At 39.0% G+C, this 14,356-nt stretch overlaps 1 protein-coding gene across 1 annotated transcript in view; it reads left to right on the forward strand.

Annotated features, from left to right (window-relative positions):
• Positions 1–14,356, forward strand: part of pgap1 (post-GPI attachment to proteins inositol deacylase 1) — a 319,938-nt gene that overhangs the window by 90,493 nt on the left and 215,089 nt on the right. Inside the window, exon 11 of the mRNA XM_051930514.1 lies at positions 3,214–3,263. Within this exon, the coding sequence (XP_051786474.1) occupies positions 3,214–3,263 (50 nt within the window). The remainder of the gene's footprint in view (positions 1–3,213; positions 3,264–14,356) is intronic.

Genomic DNA, 14,356 nt, shown 5'->3' on the forward strand with positions numbered 1-14,356 from the left:
ACACGCACTCCTTTGAAGAGGAAGATATGTTTGCATTCTTTTAATTGTGAGACGGAACTGTCATCTCTGTCTTGTCATGGAGCACAGTTTAAACTTTTGAAAAAGAGACAAATGTTTGTTTGCAGTGTTTTGAATAACGTTCCTGTCTCTCTACAACCTCCTGTGTTTCTGCGCAAATCTGTGACCCAAGCTTGGATGTTTTGAATTCCAAATAAATGAGGTTCTCATTGAATCTAATTTCTTAAAAAATGATTTGTTTAATGTATATTGGAATTCTTTGAAATAGAAAAAGAAGCTTTGGAAGGATATTCATCTTCACAATGTTAATTCACCCTGTAAAAGTGATATGGGGGGTAGATCGTCTATGCATGTCTTGTTTTAAGTTTTTCCATGTTTCCCCTTGGTATTTAAACTGATCTGCGATGATAAAAAGGAAGGTGTCTGAGCTAATGTTGTGTGCTAGACACTATTATTCAAATTAATTTTGAGTCCAGATATCATTTGAAATTCTTCTAGTGTTATTAGGACTACAGGCACAGTATTTTGTGGATCAGATATATATAGTACCATATCATCTACATATAGTGACATTTTAGGTTCAAGTCTTTCTCTTATAATCCCCTTTATCTTAGAAGTATTTCAAAAGTGAACTGCCAATGGCTCAATGGTGATTGCAAACAACAGTGGTGATAGGGGTATCCTCGGCTAGTACCACGTTCTAGTTTGAAATTGTCTGAAACAATGTTGTTAATACAAACTGAAGCTTCTGGACTGGTATGCAGTAGTTTGATCCATGCACATATGTTTAGGCCAAACCCAAATTTATGCAATGTATTGAATAGGTAGTTCATTCAGCCATATCAAATGCTTTTTCTGCATCCAAAGATAGTAAGATCTCTGGGTTTTTTTTGTGGGTGAATATAAACTGCTCAAAATAATTAAAGGAACACTTTGAAAACACATTAGATCTCAATGTGGGGAAAAAAATCATGCTGGCTATCTCTACTGATATAGACTGGGTAATGTGTTAGGAATGAAAGGGTGCCACATCGTTTGATGGAAATGAAAATTATCAGCCTACAGAGGGCTGAATTCAAAGACACCCTGAAAATCAAAGTGAAAAAATGATGTGGCAGGCTAGTTCATTTTGCCAAAATTTCATTGCAGCTACTCAAAATCATACTCCGTAGTTTTTATGGCCCCCCACGTGCTTGTTTGTATGCCTGACAACGTCAGGGCATGCTCCTAATGAAACAACGACTGGTGTCTTAGGGGATCTCCTCCCAGATCTGGCCCAGGGCATCACTGAGCTCCTGAACAGTTTATGATGTCTGTATTTTCGCAAATTCCATGCTGAACACACATTTGAAAAAGAAAAGAAAAAATAAAGGGCCATGGACATTAATCTTGATGACGTTCCTTTTGTTATCTATGCTTAGCAGTGGATTTTTACATTTTCATGTGGATCGAAATTTTTTAAAAAAATGGTGGCGTGCGTTTTTTTTTTTTTTTTAAAGTAAGGAAGATAACTCCTCTCTTTAAAAAAAAAAACCCCAGGTACATGTGGACAAGGAGACTACTACCACCACTTCTAGAGACACAACTGTGCGCTGCGTTGTGGGTTAAATGTTGCTTGGCTGCGCAAAGTGCTAAATTGATAGTCTGTTCTACTGTAGGAATTTGCGTAGGAATTTTGGAAGGCTCATGAAATGTGTTTTTCTCGCTTTTTCTCTGCGTTTCAGACAGGACCACAGGCATGTGGTGAGAGGGCCACCATTTAAATGGGCCAGATAGATGAGATATGTTGGAAAAAAATGTCCAATTCTTGGAGGCTCCACATCGCAAGTTAAAGGACTTAAAAGATCTGCCGCTAATGTCCTGTTGCCAGATACCACAGAACATCTTCAGAAGTCTTATAGTTTCCATGCCCTGACTGGTCAGAGCTGTTTTGTTGGCCTGTTTCCAGTTGGCCAACTTGAACTTTGCACTTTGTATCCAGTGTTCTTTAATCTTTCCTTCTTTCTCTACAATATATATGTACTTTACAGGGTTGGTGTCAGGGGGGAAGATCTGTAAGGGGATACTTGAAATGTTGTGGATGACATCAGAGTGATGTAAAAGGAGCCATTGCACCCATCTTGCAATACTTTACTTTTCAATTTTTTTGTGAACAGAGCTATAGCATTGCTTCTAGTGTGATATGAATTTCTGATCATTGTAGTCGTTTTACCACTGACGAAGTACAGGCATTTTTAGTTAAGTAGGTAAAAGTGTGTTTTGCAATACATTAAGTCACTGAAGCTGTTGCCTTCTTTGCTACCTTGCATGTACATTTGCAAAGAGTCAGCAGGGACCAGTTTGCCTAGGAGGCAGAGGGGCACATTGCAGACGATATACATGCCTGGATGGCCTCTTTATGTGCAGTACTGTGTTTTATCTTTAGATGTTGTGTTCCTTGAACTGTAATCCTGGTTAAACCAAACAATTTCCAAATAGCAGAGATGTTCTAAACTCCTACTCATCTGATCCTCATTCGATTTTATTTTTTTCTCATGCTCACCACCATTGGGCAACATGTGTGTCTGCGTTGACTCCACAATTGGAATAAACACTGGAGATTTTTAAGATTATTCAACATTCAGAAGAAATTGTGGAAAATCAAATAACTTTTTGAATTTCGCAGTATTGGACTTTTTATGTATATTTATTTTTTTAAAATATTGAATACAGTCTGTAATATATATTGTCTAGCCCTACATATTATGGATTAATTGTTGAATACTTGTAATCTTCTACATGGACTGTGTTGATTTTTTTAGAATCTAATTTTAAATGACATATTGCTTACATTTTTGTCTCAATTATCTAGTTAAATTAATGAGAGAACCATATAAGCTCTGCTCCTGTTGATCTCTACTTTTGACCTTATTAATTCCTTTTTGTTTTTTTTTTTGGCTTAAGCCATTTCTGTGACTATCTTTTAAGTATTTTTTAAATTCTTGTCTCGTATAGTTTGATGACTAAAGTATGTTGTTAAAAGGTTTTGAAAATTAGTAATATATCAAGTTTTTTTTTTTTGGTTTGGTCATAAACTTGCTATTAAAGAGCAGGCATGTTACTCTTATATACCGTAGCGTTTACCTTCAGTTTAGTTTGTTTAATATACAGTATGTTATTTGGCCATTATTTGCAATTATTCTTTTTTTTTAACAGGAAACTAACAGTTGGTTTTTTGCCTGTTTGGCAAGTAATGGCTCAACTTGGTAAGTTTGCACCTTTTGGAATTTAGTTCTTTATATTACAGTAATGTCTTCTAATAATATATTTTCAGATTTATTACTTTTCTAAATCCATTTTGAAATTTAGTTGCAATGTTGTGCTTCATTTTTGTTAAGTATCATGTATATACTTGTTTCACTTGTACAGAAAGATCTTTGACACTAATGTGCACTTATTCCTGCTTTAGCTATGATGGTTTCTGTCATGCTCTCAAAAAGGCAAATTTCTTTGAATATTTCATTAGTGGTAACATGCATAGATGTTCTTTATTAATTTATCCCGTTCAGGTTTTGTTTGCCATATATTATAAGGTCAGTGGAACTGATAATTGTGCTTGCTATTAGTTTAACTTCTAAGTGCTTAATACAGTATACCTTTTAAAACCTACACTAGTGGATTCAGAAAGTATTCAGATCCCTTCACTTTCATAATGACAATTTGAACACATTTTTAAAAAGGTTGGAAATCAAAAACTTAAAGTCTGAATTAGCTGTGGAAGAAATTTAGAGGAACCTCCCACTGGGTGTCCCATATAAGCAGTAAAAACAGGCAGGAGAAAGTGTCTATCATTCTTCATTATCTTAAGTCTTGCAAGAAGTTACTTTTACAGGAGCGCATATCACCTTATTAGCAAGTGTTACAAAGGAGTGCCGTTTGTCAAGCTCTATTTATACACTTCATTTGTTAGATCACAATTCTAAGGAATTGACTGCACAATAAAACTTGATTGCTTACACCCAGTTGCTAATGGGACATGACAAAACGTTGATACTTTAAATAACCACAATTAACCCGGTCCACTAGGTTGATTAATAGTCCTGTTTGCTTAGGAGTATGTGACTTTTTAATTGTGTTTTAACAGATGCAGTATGTGCATGAGATATTGCATGTTCATTACGTGTTTTATGCCTTTGTGTGACAATGGTTTACCATTTTTAATCCATCAACAGGAAACAGTTTTAGCATAACAATAGAGCAACCTACACACTTTAAAAAAGAACTTTTTTTTCTTATACCAAGGCTTGCTTTTTTTTGTTTTTGGCTGTAATGTTATTTAAAATACCTTTTCTTAATAATATAAAGCCTTTATTATAGCGAATATTAAAATAACACCTCCAGCCTTTAAGCATAGGCTAAGAAGAATAAGAAGCTTGGCACATGCTAGGTGCATATCGGACCAGGGTTCAAATTCAACTCATACATAGTGTAAGCCATCCTAATTGTTCCTTGTTCTTAACAAATGTAATGATTTACTTCATGAGGTAGAAGTACATGATAAACAAGAATAGTTGTGTCAGTTGTTTGAAATGTTAAAATGTGTGCTTCAGTTTAAATGTTTAAAGTTCAAACTATTCCTATTCCTTTTTTAGTTTTGTGAAAATGAGAAAATGAGGTTTGAGTTGACGCCACATTCCCTGGCACCACTTGAATCCGTAACCATTGATAATGAAATCAGAATGAGCCGTGCAAATGAGGACAACAAGATGCTTTTATTTTCAATAAAACAGTCTCTGATTCAAAAACCTAGAGTGCAAAAGTGCAGTACTTAAAGTTCTTCAATAAATAAACAATTTTTCCCTAAAAGTTGCAGTGTTTATGGAGGTTAAAAAGACAATAAGTAAACAACAATAATCCATTAAAACTGGGTTAAAAGCATGAGGGTGCGTGGACCTATTATAACTCATGAGCCCTGGTGCTTCCTTCAAAAATCCTGCAGCCAAAGGAGATGTACTCCTGACAGGCACAGCCAACCTTTAACACTAGAATTCCTAAAGCCTATGAAAAAAACCTTGTAATCCGGGCCCACCTTAAATCCCTTTACACCGCTCCGTCAGCGTCTTTTGTGTTGTAAATGGATCAATCAGCACAAGCAGCAAGCAGCCTGTTATCCCATCCCCCACTGCAGCTCAATTCGCAAAGAAGGTTCTCAGTGCTTATCTTGGAATGAAATGCCTGGAGTTGTATAGGGTAAATAATATATCGTCATTTGGAAAACATTAATTTCATGTGTGTTACGTGACTACAACAATCTATGAAAACACATCGTTAAAACAGAAACGTTTTTCATGTTTTAGTAATAAATGACAAAATGTAGACATAAAGTATATAATGTGTGAAGTCCAAATCTCAAACACTTTCACAAAAGGTGCAAGTATAACAAAACAAGTACACTTTTATTCAAGAACATAACTGAAGAAAAAAAAAAAGCGTGTTAAGGTAGGCTATTGATACGACGCCTTCCATGGCACAGTGGTAAGAACTGCTGACTCGTAATCAAGAGGTCGCTGGGTTAATCCTGGCCGCCTGCCATATTTACAGTTTTGAGTAGTGAGTTGCTCCTATTGTTAATATTATACAATAAAAACCTACATTTGATTTGCGTCTGTAACAGCTGGTGTAAATTTAAAACTTAGCTTTTTTTTTTTTTCTTTTCAATTTTATTCTCTCGCACGTTCACGCTCCCACAAACCCCCAATCTGACGCTTTTTTCAGATAAAGTATAACAAACTTGTTTTGTTATGTTTTGTTATACCACCTCATTATTTAAAAACAGTGTCAGATCTTGTGCGTGAATGTGACCTGGACTGGAAAAACTGTGGACATGGGTGTAAGTGGTGTGCGTGACTGGGAATGATTGTGGATGTGAATTTTTTTTAATTCAGTTTTATTCTTGTGTTCCTGCTCATGATGAATTAGTATGCACCTTCTGGTCCATGATGTCAAAGCCGCACTGACAAAAAGAATGAAATAGGTATATATAACATTTGGAATAATTCATTTTATGACTTGTGTAGTACATTTCGGAAAACATTATTGCATGAATGCAACATTATATTCATTCGCATACCTTCAGATGGTTGTAGTCAGTGACCGCGTTTGTTTTGTTTTGTTTTTTTTCCTGATCTTGCCCAGTCTCCACATTTTGGCGCATGGAGGTGTTTGTTTTGTACTCCATGAGATGCAGAGGACAGAATATTACAGAGAGGTCAGTTCCGCGCTGTATACAATCATCAAATTCAAATGTCAATAGTTCCCACACAAGGACCGTCCTTCCTACATTTACAACATGTTTACCTCTTGCAATGTACACACCTCTCTATGCTTTGGTTCCTATTACACTGAACAAGTACCTGACACTGAATTTTCTTTCCTCGGGGAAGTGAAGGACTTGGAACAGAAGCTTGTCGATGCCGTATACTCTTCTTTTTCCATCGCTTTTTCTTGTAGGAAGTGACAACGAAGTTCCTCTGCAAGGTGAGCCATTAGCACTCTTCTTTTCTCAGTGGACCCAGTGCATCTCTTGTACAGCACATGTGCATTCATCACCGCCAGGTCAAGCAAAAACACTACTCACATCCACAATTATTCCCAGTCAAGTATACGTCTTTATCTGAAAACAGCATCAGATCGGGGGTTGGGGTGATAATATTGTGGGAGTGGGAATGGCACTGAGAAAATTAAACTGAAAAAAACAATGCTAACTTTTGCTTGACCTGGTGGCGATGAACTCACATATGCTGTATAAGGCATGCACAGGGTCCATGACTCTTCTTAGATTTTGCTTTCTTGCCAAACAGAGCAAGCAGGCAATAACAGCATTGATCAGGGAGGTGACCAAGAACCAATTAGTCATTCTAATAGAGCTTCAGAAGTCTTCTGTTGGAACGGGAGAACCTGTCAGAAGGTTAACCATTTTAGCAGCATTCCATCAATCAGGTGAATGCCACTCTATACTAAACAGCATTTGGCAGCATGCTTGGAAGTTTTCCAAATGGCTTTTAAAGGCCTCTGAGAGCATTAGGAAAAAAACTCTGTGATCTAATGAGACAAATGTTGAACTCTTTCAGCAGAACTCCAAGCAGTATGTCTGGTGAAGACAAGACATGCTCATCACCATTTTTAAATCCAGTTATACTGTATAATATAAAAATATATATTTCCATAAAAATAATTGAAATGTTGCAAATTGTACTATTGCATGTATATAATTATTTAACATGTGAGCAAAGTACTCATCATTGCCCAGGTACATTTGTTTAGTGGGCCGATTTCACATTACATGAAGTCATTGAGTTTGTCAGACTGTAGTTGCTGGTCTTTTCACCAGACCATGCCAATTTGAGCAACTGAAAATCATTGGGCAGGTCACATTTTGCCACTGGAAGCTGACTTTTTGTCCCAGGTTAAACGGCATCCGGCCCCACAAGCGGTCTTCCAACTTGCAGGGAAAACGTGGAGGTTGGTGGCAGGATCCAGCCACCATTAAAAAATAAAATAAGTAAATAAATAAAAAGCATGCAGCTCTGAGACAAGAGACCGATTTCTGCTGCAGCTGCCCATAGGAAGACTGATCGCATTATGCCGGGGATTGTGGAAAGCCCCATCCCCTGAAGAGTCAAAACTGTCAGAGTCAGTGGGGTCAGGACTGTTGGGGATCAGAACTTGTGTGGTACTGAGGTGTTTCCCGCTGCACAACAGCACTCGAATCCCAGTTTTTGAGGCGGCCCATTGGGGGTAGGCATGTGGAACATCCTGCCTCTCCGGCATAATGTAGATGATCATCTGCTGTCGGAGGATCTTTGTAAACTCAGCATCTCAGTGTTGTCGGCACTGCCTGAGGTGTGCAGACCTGGGTCTAGCCAGATCTCTGTAGGTGAGTACACCTTTTATTAGTCTGGTCGGTCTGATGTCTGTCAGTTGCTGTGCTGGGTCAGCTCCTTTTGACGGTGTCTGATGTCACTTCTTTCAACAAGCATATTATGAAACTCGGATTAAGGCACTCTCAAGGTGCTGTGTCTGTTGTCTCAGTGTATTCTCCCACCGCAGTGAGGGAGACATTTTATTCCCAACTTCAGTTGGTGGTTGATGGGTGCCCGTGAGTTGACACTCCTCTGGTCATGGATGACTATTGCGACCACTGGTACCGACAGGCCTGGCTATGCGGATTGTGTTGGTCCCCATGGGCCAGATGACTGTGGTGAAAGTGGCTCCATGTTCCTAGACTTTGCAAAAGGTCAGGAGCTGCAGATCACTGGATCCTGGTTCCAATTCCCTGAACCGCATCATTGGACTTGGTAATCCAATGCTGGTGGTGTGGTGAAGGAGATCGATCACATCCTCGTGGGCAGATGCTGGAGGCTCTTACTAAACTGCAGAAGTGCCAAGTTTGAAAATTCTGACCACAGACTTGTTGCTACTCTGAAGATCCAGCTTTGGTCCATTAGGCTTCCACCTGTTAGGAAAATGAAGCTGGACCTGGCTAGACTCCAAGATCAGGTTGTTTGTAACGAGTTTGCATGCAGTTTGTGTGAGGAACTTACAGACATGGGTGTGCTGGGTCCATTGAGGCTCTGATCGGGGCTCTTGAGAGACTGAGCGAGGAGTCTGAGTGTAATTTAACGATATCTTGGGCACAACCATCAGCAGTGTGTCTGTCTGCAGAGAGAGTGTCAAACTTGAGGTTTACTTACTTGGCAGCACCATTCATGTCTCTGGTGACTCTTCCTATGAAGTCAGTAGATGGATTGGGAGAGCATTGGGGGGGCGAGTAATAAGGTCGCTGGAAAGGGGTGTGTGGCACTCCCAATATCTATGCAAAAAGACAAAGGTCCAAGTCTTTAGAGTCCTGGTGCTTCCTGTTTTGCTACATGGCTGCAAGACATGGGCATTATCTAGTGACCTAAGACGAACACTGGACTCATTTGGTACTGTCTCTCATCAGAGAATCCTTGGACACCGCTGGTTTGACTTTGTGTTGAATGAGCGGTTGCTCACTGAGTCCAGAATGAGGCATATTACCTGCATTGTGAGGAAGCATTAGTTATGGCACTACGGCCATGTGGCATGATTCCCAGAGGGTGATCCGACTCACAGGATTCTTATTGTTAACGGCCTAAGCAACTAGACCAGGCCAAGGTGGACGCCTACGTAACATCTGACTGTGGCAGATACATGGACATTTCTGGAGGTTGGGACTGGACCATGTGTCTACCTGTGGGGTTGCCAACCAGGATCCTGAGCTGTTTCGTTGTGTAGTGGGTACAGCAACACGTTGTACCAGTGCATGGTCCCAAACTTGACCTGTCCTGATGCCTAACATGTTGCCTAATAGATCTAGCACTGTATTAAGAGTTACAGTGCATCTGGAAAGTATTCACAGCGCATCACTTTTTCCACATTTTGTTATGTTACAGCCTTATTCCAATACGGATTAAATTAATTTTTTTCCTCAGAATTCTACGCACAACACCCCATAATGACAACGTGAAAAAAGTTTACTTGAGGTTTTCACAAATTTATTAAAAATAAAAAAATTGAGAAAGCACATGTACATAAGTATTCACAGCCTTTGCCATGAAGCTCAAAATTGAGCTCAGGTGCATACTGTTTCCCCTGATCATCCTTGAGATGTTTCTGCAGCTTATTTGGACTACACCTGTGGTAAATTCAGTTGATTGGACATGATTTGGAAAGGCACACACCTGTCTATATAAGGTCCAACAGTTGACAGTTCATGTCAGAGCACAAACCAAGCATGAAGTCAAAGGAATTGTCTCGAGGCACAAATCTGGGGAAGGTTACAGAAAGATTTCTGCTGCTTTGAAGGTCCCAATGAGCACAGTGGCCTCCATCATCCGTAAGTGGAAGAAGTTCGAAACCACCAGGAGTCTTCCTAGAGCTAGCTGGCCATCTAAACTGAGCGATCGGGGGAGAAGGGCCTTAGTCAAGGAGGTGACCAAGAACCCGATGGCCACTCTGTCAGAGGTCCTCTGTGGAGAGAGGAGAACCTTCCAGAAAGACAACCATCTCTGCAGCAATCCACCAATCAGGCCTGTATGGTAGAGTGGCCAGACGGAAGCCAATCCTTAGTAAAAGGCACATGGCAGCCCGCCTGGAGTTTGCCAAAAGGCACCTGAAGGACTCTCAGACCATGAGAGAGAAAATTATCTGGTCTGATGAGACAAAGATTGAACTCTTTGGTGTGAATGCCAGGTGTCACGTTTGGAGGAAACCAGGCACTGCTCATCACCAGGCCAATACCATCCCTACAGTGAAGCATGGTGGTGGCAGCATCATGTTGTGGGGATGTTTTTCAGTGGCAGGGACTGGGAGACTAGTCAGAATAAAGGGAAAGATGACTGCAGCAATGTACAGAGACATCCTGGATGAAAAAAATGCTCCAGAGCGCTCTTGACCTCAGACTGGGGCGACAGCAGGACAACGACCCTAAGCACACAGCCAAGATATCAAAGGAGTGGCTTCAGGACAACTCTGTGAATGTCCTTGAGTGGCCCAGCCAGAGCCCAGACTTGAATCCGATTGAACATCTCTGGAGAGATCTTAAAATATGGCTGTGCACCAACGCTTCCCATCCAACCTGATGGAGCTTGAGAGGTGCTGCAAAGAGGAATGGGCTAAACTGGCCAAGGATAGGTGTGCCACGCTTGTGGCATCATATTCAAAAAGACTTGAGGCTGTAATTGCTGCCAAAGGTGCATCGACAAAGTATTGAGCAAAGGCTGTGAATACTTATGTACATGTGATTTCTCAGTTTTTTTATTTTTAATAAATTTGCAAAAATCTCAAGTAAACTTTTTTCATTTTGTCATTATGGGGTATTGTGTGTAGAATTCTGAGGAAAAAAATGAATTTAAACCATTTTGGAATAAGGCTGTAACATAACAAAATGTGGAAAAAGTGATGCGCTGTGAATACTTTCCAGATGCACTGTAACTGCCATGGTAGGTTCAGCTGCAGTTTTTGTCCCTTTTTTTTTTTTTTTTTTTTTTCCTTCTTCTTCTTCTTCTGTTTGTCATTGTACATAATACAAGATACATCAGACAAACAAGCTTCACTTCTATTTGTGAGGTTTAAAACACCTTTGTTCCTTATTCCACATCATTGCACTATATAAATTGTACTTAGTTTAGTTTTAGTTTAGCTTTATTAATTTGTATAGCACATGTAAAACAACTAGAATTTGACCAAAGTGCTTTACATAGAATAAAAGGTAACAGTAAGAAATAAAAGCCTCATAAGGAATTATTAAAAAAAATGTAAAGAAGACATTATAGATACATGAACACACATATACCAACACACAAACATAAATAGCTTATATAAAATTATGTAAAATGAAATACATACATAAGATGAACACAGTATAAACAATATAAATTGACCAATTTAAACACTCAAACTCATAAGCTAAAAAGAAAGTAAATAAAAGTGCTTTTTTAGCAGAAGCTTAAAACTGAAGTGTGGGAGCTGACCTTATTACGAGGGGTCAGAGGTGAGTATTAACGAGTTACATTTACTCCGTTACATTTACTTGAGTAACTTTTTTAAAAAATTATACTTCTAAGAGTAGTTTTACTACACCATACTTTTTACTTTTACTTGAGTACATTTGTGAAAGAGAAACGCTACTCTTACTCCGCTACATTGGGCAACACTCGAATCGTTACTTTTTTCCATTAGATACGCTGTATTTTTGCCAGAGAGAAGCCGCCAGTGGATCTACTGCATGACTGTTTCACCAATCAGACATAGCAACAATAAGCACATTGCTCTGTTTCACAAATCAGACGTAGCAGTCACATGACCACTCCTCACAGACAGCGGACAGGGAAAGAAACAATACAAGTGGAACCTCGGTTTGCAAGCATAATTCGTTCCGGAAACGTGCTTGCAATCCAAAGCACTCGTATATCAAAGCGAATTTCCCCATAAGAAATAATGGAAACTCAGATGATTCGATCCACAACCCAAAACTATTCAAATAAAAATGATTAATACAAAATATAAAGTAAAAATACATAAAACAAATTAACCTGCACCTTACCTTTGAAAAGAATCATGGCTGGTGTGAGTTTCTAAACTGTTGTGGGATTTCACCCAACAGGACGACACATGGAAGAGCATCCCGAAGCAACCGCAGGCACCCAGTGCTGTAGCAGTTTGCTGTAAAAGCGAATCCGAAAAGATCGTGGTCATGCTATAAACACCTGCCATTGATGGGTGATACAAGGAACGTTATAAATGCGCAGGGCACTGCATTACTTGGCCACTAACCTGGGCATGACCCTGCCTGACTGCTGTGTCTGTGTATAGGAGAGTGGCAGATCCCACTACAATAAATAACCGCTCTGTTCCTGTTTGAAGCTGAATAAAATGGTGTCGCTAAAGTATTGAGACTCAGCTTCATGTTTTGGGGTGCAAGACGGGGACTCGCACGTCATAGCACACACACGTGGTCACAATGATGTAGTAAACAGTATATGCTCATACAGATGTTGACTATATGAGTGAGGCACGCCGACTGATGATTGCCCACAATCCCGCAGCGAGAGAGAGAACCACCATCGGCACAGTTGTGATCACGTGACACTCGGCGGACAAAGCGTATACGGACTACTCGTATTGCAAGACCTTGCTCGTTTATCAAGTCAAAATTTATTAAAAGTTTTGACTCATCTTGCAAAACACTCACAAACCAAGTTACTCGCAATCCAAGGTTCCACTTGTACATGAAAAATGAGAGTCAACTGCTGCTGAAGCTTAACCATCACTTCACTGAGTGAAGAACAATCGCGTTTTAACCAAACATGCACAGACACAGACAGTCAAGGTAAAGTGAGACTTCTTGTGTGTGTACAAGCTGCCTTGTTCTAATGTTATTTTCTATCAGCTGTGCTATCTATCTATCTATCTATCTATCTATCTATCTATCTATCTATCTATCTATCTATCTATCTATCTATCTATCTATCTATCTATCTATCTATCTATCTATCTATCTATCTATCTATCTATCTATCTATCTATCTATCTATCTATCTATCTATCTATCTATCTATCTATCTATCTATCTATCTATCTGGAGGGCAAGTGAATATGCAGTATTATACTGCCAGTGTACAGTCACTGTAAGTAGTTTGCACTGTTAAACATACATGTTACTTACTGTAGGTATTGGCTTTAGAAGCTTTGTTGTGAAAAACTGAGACTTGGAACTTTGTTATTTGTCCATCTTTATTTTGTAAAGATGTTATTTATTTTTACTCATTTTTTATTTTATTATTTGGAAATAGACAAAAATATAAAATAATGTGCAAATTCTGCTGTCTTATTGCAACGTTTCTAAAAAATAATTTATTATGATCAAACAGTTACCCAGTACTTGAGTAGTCTTTTCACCAAATACTTTTTTTACTCTTACTTGAGTAATTTTTTGGATGACTACTTTTTACTTCTACTTGAGTAATACTATTGTGAAGTAACGCTACTCTTACTTGAGTACAATTTTTGGTTACTCTACCCACCTCTGCAAGGTGCGAACCATTCCCACATTTTAGGACCAGCCACTGCAAAGGCAGCTTCAACTGTGTGCGCGGTGCAGTAAGCAATGGCTTATCTAAAGACCTCAGCTGCCTGGCTGACATATGGATCAGGAAGATCAGCGAAGTACATTGGAGCTGACCCATGTAGGGCTTTAAAAACAAACACTAAAATCTTAAAATTCACCTTGTAACTAACAGGGAGCCAATGAAGAGTGGCCAACACCGGAGCAATGTGATCCATTTTTTTTTGCTGCTGATCAAGTCTCTAGCAGCTGCATTCTGCACCATTTGCAGACGAGACAGTGTTGTACGGGATACCCTGACATACAGGGCATTACAATAATCCAAACGAGACATAACACAAAAGCTCATTCATGCTTTTAAGTCATTAAATGACAAAAACGGCTTGAATTTATTGATTGTCCTGTTGTAGAAAAAAGTACTCTTATCACAGTATTGATCTGTTTGTCAAATTTAAAACCTGAATCCAAGATCATCGCAAGATTTTTAGCACATGACTTTAAGTACTGGGGAAGTGGACCCAATTTGCTAGCAATGTTTTCGGTGACAGTGGGTTGACCAAACAGAATGACTTCAGTTTTTTCTCATTTAACTGTAAGAAGTTAAGTGCCATCCAGTGTTTTATATAATCAAAACAGTTTAAAAGCTTTGTCACTGACTCAAATTCACACAAATGCAATGGGAACTAAATTTGGGTATCATCAGCGTAACAA

This window comes from Erpetoichthys calabaricus, chromosome 8 (genome assembly GCF_900747795.2).
Source record: "Erpetoichthys calabaricus chromosome 8, fErpCal1.3, whole genome shotgun sequence".
NCBI classification, from domain to species: domain Eukaryota; kingdom Metazoa; phylum Chordata; class Cladistia; order Polypteriformes; family Polypteridae; genus Erpetoichthys; species Erpetoichthys calabaricus.